The sequence below is a fragment of the Micromesistius poutassou genome (genome assembly GCF_964030765.1).
Source record: "Micromesistius poutassou genome assembly, chromosome: 12".
Taxonomy (NCBI): Eukaryota; Metazoa; Chordata; class Actinopteri; order Gadiformes; family Gadidae; genus Micromesistius; species Micromesistius poutassou.
The window spans coordinates 11,534,412-11,544,045 of NC_140282.1; the positions used below are offsets into that span (position 1 = coordinate 11,534,412).

Genomic DNA, 9,634 nt, shown 5'->3' on the forward strand with positions numbered 1-9,634 from the left:
AATACTTTGTTTGGGGGATTGGCGGGTGGAATGAGGAGTTAGATGAGTACTGACAAATAATAGGCTATCATGTGAAATAGATTGAGGAAAAAATAAGTCAAGGAAGTAAGGCATGGATGAATTCCAGGATTGCAATTCGAGGTTTCTGTGGGAATGTGTCTCCCTCTTGTGGTAACATGTTGCAAACAATCACTGCAACAGTGTTTCATTCTTCTAGTTATAGGCTCATCGTGGTGTAAAAGCCCCTCCAAGTTCAAATGTGGGGCACTAACTTCAATTAAATGCAGAAAAAAAAAAAATTAAATAAAACCTGAAGGCGTTTTATCTAAAGAGACGACCCACACAATGTTTTAAATGCCAACATAATGGTTTAACACTTGCTATACTATTGTGATAGGCTGCAGAAAATGGTGTACATCAAACAAGCGTCCTGTCGTCCAATCCCGTGTAACCAAAATATTTCTTTCGGATAATTGCGCTACTGCACCCTTAAATACGTCCGTGCGTAATGCGCGTAATCGGATGGTGACATCAGCTGCTCTGGGCATTTCTTTCCTGCGAGTCATCATCACGCACATCAGCTGACAACGTGAGTTGTGCACTATAGTGGTGCACAGTGCACACCGCGTTGTTCCACATCGATGCGCATAAAGTTACATTGGTTTCACCTGCGTCTTAATGAAGAACCTCCCTTTTGTTCGCCACATACACATCACATACCTCTCCAAGTGACGCTACAGTCAAACGTCTGATGTGCGCAAGAGGTAGGGCTTTATTCATCTATGGATTGACATTTCCATTGTTGTTGTTTTTACAATGTGAAGTTTGACACGGTTTTTTTCTAGGGCTATTGTCAGGCTGTGACTTTAGCATTGTGTTGTGTGTATTCAACATTTAGGTTTATCTGGAGCGCTATCCCAACACCACCACCACCACCACAATCACCACCATGGCTTCTGCTACATCCACCCCGGCCACTTCATCCTCCACTAGCCGGGCCACGCGCTCCATGGGCCGGCGCGGCCCCTCCGGTGACGGCCTCCCAGAATCCGGCATCAGTCCCACACGCATCTCCCGCATCCAGGAGAAGGATAGTCTTCGACACTTGAACGATCGCCTAGCAAATTACATACATCGTGTGCAAGAATTGGAAAATGAGAGGTCTTCTATGCTGCTTCTGCTGGAGGAGAAGGAGGACACTACGTCCCGGGAGATGGGCAATGTCCGGCGGTTGTACGACGCGGAGTTGGCCGACGTCCGGAAGTCACTGGACGAATTGGCCAACGAGAGGGCCCGGTGGCAAATGGAGTGTGGGAGTGTGAAGGAAGAACATAGGAAACTACAAGTCAGGTGATACTGCTCATGCATTTTGTACGTTCTTACCGACACTAAGCAGTTTGCATTGCATTTCATGAATTAGTGGAAGTGGGGAATATATTTCTAAACTGCAGGTGCTTATGTGCGGACACGTACAGCGAGATAAATACCTGTGTCTACCTTTTGTACTTGCAAATTAAGTGCTTTGTCAAGGGGAGATGTATACACATTCAGACTTTTCTTGCATCTAGTGGGTGCATGCTTCTCTGTTAATGTAAACATTTTTTTAATTAGTATTAATTAGTATTTATTTCTGTATTTTATTTATTTATTTATTCATGCTAAAGTGCAGGACAATACCAGAGCACAATGAAACACAATACATACATCCAACACGCAGTGACAACAACAACAAAGATGGCAGCATGAAAAGACGACCCCTAGGAAGCAAGAAATGCTTATAGCGGGGACCCATGACCCACATGTGGTACTAAAGGAAACAATACAAAAATGTTGTTGAAAGGCTGTGTTAAGATGGATTAAGATAATGAATGTATTTTAGTGTGCCATTGCTTAATGGTATTTTTATGTCTCTCCCACCGTCTTGACCCAGGAACCAGAAGAAGGAGGCTGATCTGGCCAACGCCGTGACCCAGTGGAGGAGTGTGGAGGCGGCCCTCCGCTCCAAGGACACAGAGTTCACCAGGGTGCTGGGGGACAACAAGACTCTGACCAGCGACGTCGCTGAGCTCCAAGAACAGCTGGACAATGTAGGAGATCACGTGTTTGCTTAACAGCCATACTTTTGCTACTGGTTGCAAAATCCATGAGCCAAGACTGTAGTCTTGAAAGATCCACAGCAATAGAGACCACAAATACACTAGTGTTAGGGTTCAATCCCCAATGTCCACTTTCTACCTATATCTATTACTGAGGAACATGCCTAAGCCATACCTGCTCCTTTTAAAAAAAAAACAAATGTAGGCTATGTATAATTGGCTTTGTACACAAACGTCTACTAAATGGTGACTCCACGGTTTATGAAAAAACTGAATCTAGTTTGCAAAAAACAGTGAAAAGTAGTTGGGAGGAGTAACCGGTAGAACTAATAGCTAGCAAATATTTATTTTGACACATTTCCATGTTTAAAGCATTCTCTTCTTGCTCTAATATTCTAATATTGGACACTTTTTAAAATGTTTAGTCTCCAAACCCACCATTGAACTCTACAAAAGGACACGACAGACATCAGACATCAGGGTTTTAAAGGGTGCTGTGGGTGTGTGTTCCCTGGTGTCCCCAGGTGGAAGTGGTGCTCCGGGAGACCCAGACCCAGCTGAGCTCGGAGGTTCTGAGGAGGGTGGACCTGGAGAACCGCATGCAGTCCCTCAAAGAGCAGCTGGACCTGCAGAGGAACATCAGCGACCAGGTACGGCACCACGCACGCATACACATTGCATACGCATATGTGTTGATTTGTGAAGTTCCTGAGGGAAGACTAGGTCACATCAGAGCTTCATGGTGGACTTTGTTTATCTCCCCAACTAGCAACTATGACACTGTCACATGGAATGTAGCACACTTGGAACAAAAATGAATCAGCAAAAGCATTAAAACGACGATAGGCAATGTATTTTAGAAACACATATTTTCCTATTTGTTGAAATGCTCTTGAAATCCAGACGGCAAACTACAAAGCATGACTTGAGTCATCCAAAAGGCTAGGCAGACCTAAGGCATCTAGTCATGTGTTTTTGGGGAGTGGCTTTGGAGAGAGGCCTGAAGGAAGGGAAGAGTCTTCTTTTATAATATAGTCTACTCTGGCTGGTTTCTCCAGAGTTGCCTACCCTTGCTTTTAACTTGAACCTTTTCAAATGTATAAAATGTGACTAGGAATCTGTGTTCCCTCCTCTAAATTAAGTTACAAGTTCACTTTGGTTGAGGTCTTCTATCCCTACATAAGGTGGAGCCGTTATGCCCTTGGTGATTCGTACATACATTTTCATTGTTGCAACTCCCGCCGTAGCTCTTTTGATTTGATTTGTGTTCCCCACTTTTAAGTTGCATCGCATAAAAGCGCCTGCTCAATGCCCGTAGGAGATCCTGGACGTCCGTAGCAGACATGAGAGCCGCATCGTGGAGGTGGAGTCAGGCCGGAGGAGGGAGTTTGAGAGCAAGCTGGCCGACACCATGCAGCGACTCCGCCAGGACCACGACCTGCAGGTCAAACAGTACAAGGAGGAGCTGGAGCGCAACTTCACCACAAAGGTACATTATTGTAATAGGTATATAACGTTTCAGTTAGAGGTGCAACAGCTGAAGACTAGTATGAACCTATTGCAACCGAGCATTCACTGTAGCAGCACCCAACCTCTGGACCCTCTGCTCGTCTGTTATTTTTGATTTAGTTAGTTTGTTTTGTTCCAGCCCACGTTGTAAAGTGTCCTTGAGTTTTGAAAGGCACTATGTTTTCGAGGTTAAATAATCTAAAATTAAAAAAAATGAATATAAATCTAATATAGTAGTATTAGTAGTAGTCCTTCTTTCACACATGAACTCTATCAGGAGTTTCACACAGGCAACCCACCACAGGAGATGAGCCACATCAGACGTGTTCCCACATACTGGAGATACTCTGTATACTTTAGGCGAGGGCTGGTGACTGGGTAGAACGTGTAGGTATGGGACACGATGCAAAAAGTGTTCAACGCATCAAAGTTGGCGAGTGAGGCTACGAATTCTGTATATCGGGATATTTTTGCGTGGATATAAATACTGCACTTATTCAGATGTATCCATATTGACCGATCAGTGGAAGGCAAAAAGAAGTTTGAAGGCAAAATACAGGCAAGAGAAAAGTACGGTGTCAGCAACACGCCTACTCGCTTGTTGTGAATTCTCCAATTGTCTGGCCTTAACACAAGCAGTAACCCCGGAGGGGTGGATTCTGACTTTTGTGTTCACACATGCAGCCCCACCGGGTATTATGTCAGACTTGCGGTGTGAAAGGCCTATAGATGTTCAGCCGCTATGCAAATGTTGTGTGCCATGGAAAAAACACACACGCATACTCCACAAAAACGCATGCACACATACAGCATATTTAAAGAGAAGCCAAGGATTGATCCATCAACCAACTATCAGTAGGACTTTTTTTTTTATATAACCCACTGAACTATTGAGTGAGCTTTGAAATGCCCTCGAGTTATTTCAATTGATTTTCGAGAGAATCTGATCAAATGCCTGACATCTGAAATGCATGTCTACACCGGTAGTTCTAAATCAAAGTATGTGTGTGTTACACTCTGTGCCCCAGCTGGAGAACGCCCAGCAGTCGATGCTGGAGAAGGACGACATGGCGTCCACTAACCGAGACGAGCTGACCACCACCAAGCTCCGGATGGAGACCCTGGGGTCTCAGCTCAGACAGTACCAGAAGGAGGTAGGCGTAGGAGCCAATGGTCCAACTACAACCCAGAGCATGTGGTCCACAACAACTACCACCCTTTATGAAGGAATTCCTACTAAATGTGGAACATTGTCCCATGTCTTTTATCCCCTCCAGAAAACGTTGGAATTGTACCTGTAGAACTGTTAGGCTTTGATTTTCTTTGTTTTGATTTGTATGTGTCTTGCAAGGTCAGATATAAGTCAAATATAAAAGTAAATTATAAATTGTGTGATGCTACTCTTCAGTAGTATTATCAATATGCTGTACCACATTAAGAACCCGGATGCTTGTTTGAGCACTCGGGTGCTTATTTGAGTACCCCAGCTTCGAAATGCTGCAGCAAAACTCATTGAGTCTATGCAGCGCCAAACTAAAAGGAACACGCCCCTTTCTTGTGCTGCTTGTACTACAAAATGAACCGAAACGGCCATGCCCTAGTTGGGACTTTTCCCGAGGCTGCCTCTCAAGCCCCCTGCTGGGATGGTGGCCGATCCCTGGCGGGACGTGACGACCTGTGAACCCCTCCCTGGGTGTGTTGCAGAAAGGCCTGCTGGAGGGGCGCGTGCAGGAGCTGGAGCGCACCCTGGACGCGGAGCGCGGCTCCTGGCACCAGCGGCTGAACCAGAAGGAGCAGGAGCTGGTGGACCTGCGCGCCCAGCTGTTCGGGCAGCTGGAGGAGTACGAGAGCCTGCTGGACGTCAAGCTGGCCCTGGACATGGAGATCAACGCCTACCGGAAGATGCTGGAGGTGGAGGAGAAGAGGTGAGTGGCGGGTGGTGTGGTGGCAGCTTGAGGAGCAGTAGAAGCTGGTGGTGGTGGTAGGAGGAGATGATGGTGGTGGATGATGATGGAGGAGCAGAGGAAAGTAGGGGGTGGTAGGAGATGGGGGTGGTTATCATGTTGGTAGGAGATGGGGATTGAGGTGGTGGTGGTAGGAGGAGATGATGGTGGTGGATGATGATGGAGGAGCAGAGGAACGTAGGGGGTGGTAGGAGATGGGGGGTGGTTATCATGTTGGTAGGAGATGGGGATTGAGGTGGTGGTAGGAGGAGATGATGGTGGTGGATGATGATGGAGGAGCAGAGGAAAGTAGGGGGTGGTAGGAGATTGGGGGGTGGTTATCATGTTGGTAGGAAATGGGGATTGAGGAGCAGAGGAAAGTGGTAGGAGATGGTGGAGGGGCGTAGAGGGGGGTGTTGGAGCAAAGTTAGCTGGTGGTAGGCGATTACGTTTGAAGAGCAGAGGAACGTGGTTGTATTACAATATTGTGGAGCAGCAAAGATGACGATGGTGGATGGGAAGAGGAAGGTGGTGGTGGTGGTAGAAGATGATGTTGATGGTGGCGGAGTAGAGGGTTTCTTACTCTGTGCTTTTTTTTTTTTTAATGTAATAATTTCTCCCATTTTCTCCTAGGCTCCAGCTGTCGCCCAGTCCCTCCCAGCATGGGGCGGGGGGCGCGTCGGCGACGCGGGAGCACGGCTCTCGTCGGGCCAGGGGCAAGAAGCGCAAACACGAGGGCGCGTCGGGCAGCTCCCCGGCGTACAAGATGTCGACGCACGCGGCGTCGCGCGGCAGCATGAGCGTGGCGGAGGTGGACCCCGAGGGGAACTACGTGGTGCTGAAGAACGACTCCCAGGAGGTTCTGGAACGCTTCTCCTCCTTGACTCATTAGTAGTTATTGTTTTTTTTTATCATGACTGCCTTCATGATAGGATGTACTTCACAGCAGAACACTGTAAAATGCTTTAATGAACAGAAATTATATGTGACTTTTTTTGGGATGTTTACTGTTCTTTATCTCTGTTCTTTATCTGTTGAATTGTTTCAATTTTCTGTCTGCATGCCTTTTTTTTTTCATTTTTTGTAGTTAAATGTTTCTCTGTTCCCCTCTGCTGTTCCAGGAGCAGCCACTAGGGGGGTGGGTAGTCCGTAGAACTCACGCAGACTCTGGGGACATCTCCTTCCATATCCCTCCTAACTATATGCTGCCTGGGGGTAGCACACTCACTGTAAGTGGCTATTATTTTGCATGCTTACAACAAACTCTAACCCTATAGGGCTTGTACAGACTGACGTCACATCGCAATACCCTCATCCATTGTGGAAGCAGAGGAATGTTAGTTATGTCTATGTAGTATGTTTTTGTTGTTCTGAAAGTGCCCCAATCCGATGATTCAATCTGTTGTACAAGCCCTATAGAAGTGGTACAATAATGATACAAACTATACACATGGTCATTTTTGTGTGTGTGCGGCAAAAAGGGGTATTAAGGAAACCGCTGAATGTAACAGGATATAAAGGACAGGTGTTGTGGAACAATGAATGTGTGTGTGTGTGTGTGTGTGTGTGTGTTCTCGCTCATGTAGATCTGGGCCACAGGGGTCGAAGCCGGCCTGGAGGACCTGATTCTCCCGGGCCATCGGAGCTGGGGGCCTGTCACAAACACCCGGGTGATCCTTCTCAACCCGGAACACGAGGTAACTGGAGCAGGTCTGCTTCTCCCAGCCTGAACTGGTACTGGGCAAAACACTACTGCAAGCAATGTGGATACGACACTTTTTCTTTCTTTCTTTCTTTTTTCCAACAATAGAAAAATAATTTGGTTAATCTTCAGTGGAATGTGTTCATAGTCAGCCATGTGTAATGGGGTCACGGCCCCACAACAAAGCAGAAATGAACCCGTATCGAGGTCATTCTTCAACGCAGACCCTGACGTATTGTACCTTCTCGGCACACTTCTCGTATAGAAAGAAAGTAGCCAGCCATGCGCATGCACACATTTGATTGTACTCCAACCGATGACCCCAGCCCACAATAACGCCTGCATCCCAAGTCAAAGCAGCTGTATTGTACCTGAGATGGGGAAGCCATTTCCCCATGATGTCTCGCTGTGAGAGAGGCAGAAGAACCTAAGGTACCGTCACTAATGTCTGCTGAATGGCCTGGGGGGGGGGGTGGGGGGTTTAGGAGATGGCGGAGCGCAGGCTAGTGTGTGGGCAGGGCCGAGCGGACGAGGAGCTGGAGTTTGACGAGGAGTGTGTGGCGGGAAGCAACATCCAGCACTTCAGGAGACAGGTGTGTGTGAAGTGTTTGCATGTGGGACCAATTCTTCACCTTCACCTTCTTTTTCTAGCATTTTAAAGTACTTTAGTTACTGGGTACTTAGTAAGTACCCAAGATTTTGCGAATCCTGTCCTAATCCCAGAAAGGGACTTTGGGAAGAAGGATACATTGGCTAGGAATAAATAATTGGGGTGGGAAAAAGTGTGCGCACAAAGGGTTGTGTGCACTGAAATAAGTTTTACTCATGTCTATATAGCGTACGCAGTCCTCATTCCAGCTACTAATAATAAGTACTATTGTGTACAACTGCCCGCCAAAACAAGTTTATCTGCATTTTGTTTCGGTTAAAATATTGTGTGTGTGTGTGTGACACAATTTTTCTCTTCACGCCTGCCTTCTGTGAAGCCAAAGAAGAAAAAAAAGAAATGTTGCTCTGTGTCGTGAGGGCGGACCGCACGGTGCCGCGTGGTGGTAGGTGAGGAGCGGTTGTAGCAGCAGGCCCCTCTGCTAGCATGCTTGAGCTTCCTCCCGCCCGGCTTGTGTTTGCATGGACGTACGTGATGCTCATGGAAAAGCAGTGCGTGCATGCACACGTTTCTGCCCATTTCATCCATTCTCTAGTCCTTTCCTGGACTCCTATTGCAGGAAGACTAGTCGTCCAGGAGCTCAGGTTTGGGATGAAAGGTCCGTGGTTAAAGAGAAGTCTGCAAATATCCTTAGCATGGGTGTTTGTAGGGGGGGAGGGGGGCAGCGGCATGCATGCATGCATGCCTCCTTGTCACTGTATTTGCATAAAAGCCCCCTAAATGAATGCCTGCATTTACAGTTTTTGCAAATCATAACATAAAAGTCATGACTTGTTCTGTACACAGGCACAACTAACTATGCATTCTGACAAACCCCAAAATGAAAGAAGCTTATTTGGCACTCTCCTTGGCTTGGATGCTTAATGCTGTCTTATTCCATTCTCATTTGCTTTGGATGTACAAATTGGCTTAATACAAATGTTGGAAATCTATAGATATGTAAAGGATTGATTTTCCTGCTTATGTTTGCAAATTGGTATTTCCCAAAGCGTTTCTAAACGTGTAGATCTAAGGAGCGAGGTAAATGTCAGAGGAAGCGATGTCTCTCTCTCTCTCTAATGGGAATGATCAGTTATTGAAATTGCAAAGGTGTCGTCCAAGGCCTATCTTAATCACAACACTTGTCTGTGATATCCATGCATCCACACGATTTACCGTATGCTAATGCAGACCTTTACCGATAGATTTCCTGCTATCTGTACATAATAAAATGGCCTTTCCTCAGTGGCACCAACCTAACTGTCATGTTGCTGTTTCCCAGGAGCTCTCCAAGGAGGCCAGCTGTGCTCTGATGTAAGGATCTTCTTTGGAACCATTATGTACGTGACCAGTCTCCTTTTGAGTCTAGTATTCTGCTCCGTCCTGGATCAAAAATGAGCAACAGTCAACACCATGGTCGCGTCAAACAAGCATTTGGGCTTCAGTTGGACATTGGGCGTCTTGTCTTGTTCACCGTATTCCTTACCCTGTCCATGTCTAGCGTGAATTGTTAACCCTCTGTTGTACTCTAAGGTGTCAATAAAGCATTTAAAAGAAAAGCTCCTCAAGCCAAGAGAGATGGAGAAGGCTGTTGCTGTTTAGACTTATTTGAAGGTACTGTAGGCGATGGAATATTTTGAGAAGTTGCAACGTATTTATACTCAAAGTATTGTACGTCATAGCTGCAACATTTACGTAATGCCAAATTAGCTGTTAACATAAGCAGTCTGTAGGATGT

The 9,634-nt window shown here is 46.3% G+C and overlaps 1 protein-coding gene across 2 annotated transcripts; it reads left to right on the forward strand.

Moving 5' to 3' along the window:
- The first annotated feature begins 626 nt into the window (after positions 1-626).
- Positions 627-9,316, forward strand: LOC311356765 (lamin-B3-like). 2 transcript variants are annotated; one of them, XM_084476619.1, is made up of 13 exons: positions 627-764; positions 899-1,350; positions 1,931-2,087; positions 2,621-2,746; positions 3,415-3,585; positions 4,634-4,759; positions 5,310-5,530; positions 6,182-6,407; positions 6,670-6,777; positions 7,135-7,245; positions 7,736-7,843; positions 8,237-8,306; positions 9,179-9,316. In XM_084476619.1, exons 2-12 carry the CDS (start codon positions 950-952, stop codon positions 8,273-8,275), a joined length of 1,794 nt encoding a protein of 597 aa, XP_084332745.1. In that variant the 5' UTR covers positions 627-764; positions 899-949; the 3' UTR covers positions 8,276-8,306; positions 9,179-9,316. The 2 variants fall into 2 exon arrangements, with proteins under 2 accessions (XP_084332745.1, XP_084332746.1); XM_084476620.1 differs by lacking the exon at positions 8,237-8,306 and having other exon boundaries at positions 9,179-9,310.
- Positions 9,317-9,634: the final 318 nt, after the last annotated feature.

Bases quoted from the DNA above. Each gene is read 5' to 3' on its own strand.
- LOC311356765 (XM_084476619.1), top strand. From the start codon at position 950: ATGGCTTCTGCTACATCCACCCCGGCCACTTCATCCTCCACTAGCCGG. The intron at 4,760-5,309 runs GTAGGCGTAGGA...GGTGTGTTGCAG, and splicing joins TCAGACAGTACCAGAAGGAG to AAAGGCCTGCTGGAGGGGCG. The intron at 7,844-8,236 runs GTGTGTGTGAAG...CCTTCTGTGAAG, and splicing joins TCCAGCACTTCAGGAGACAG to CCAAAGAAGAAAAAAAAGAA.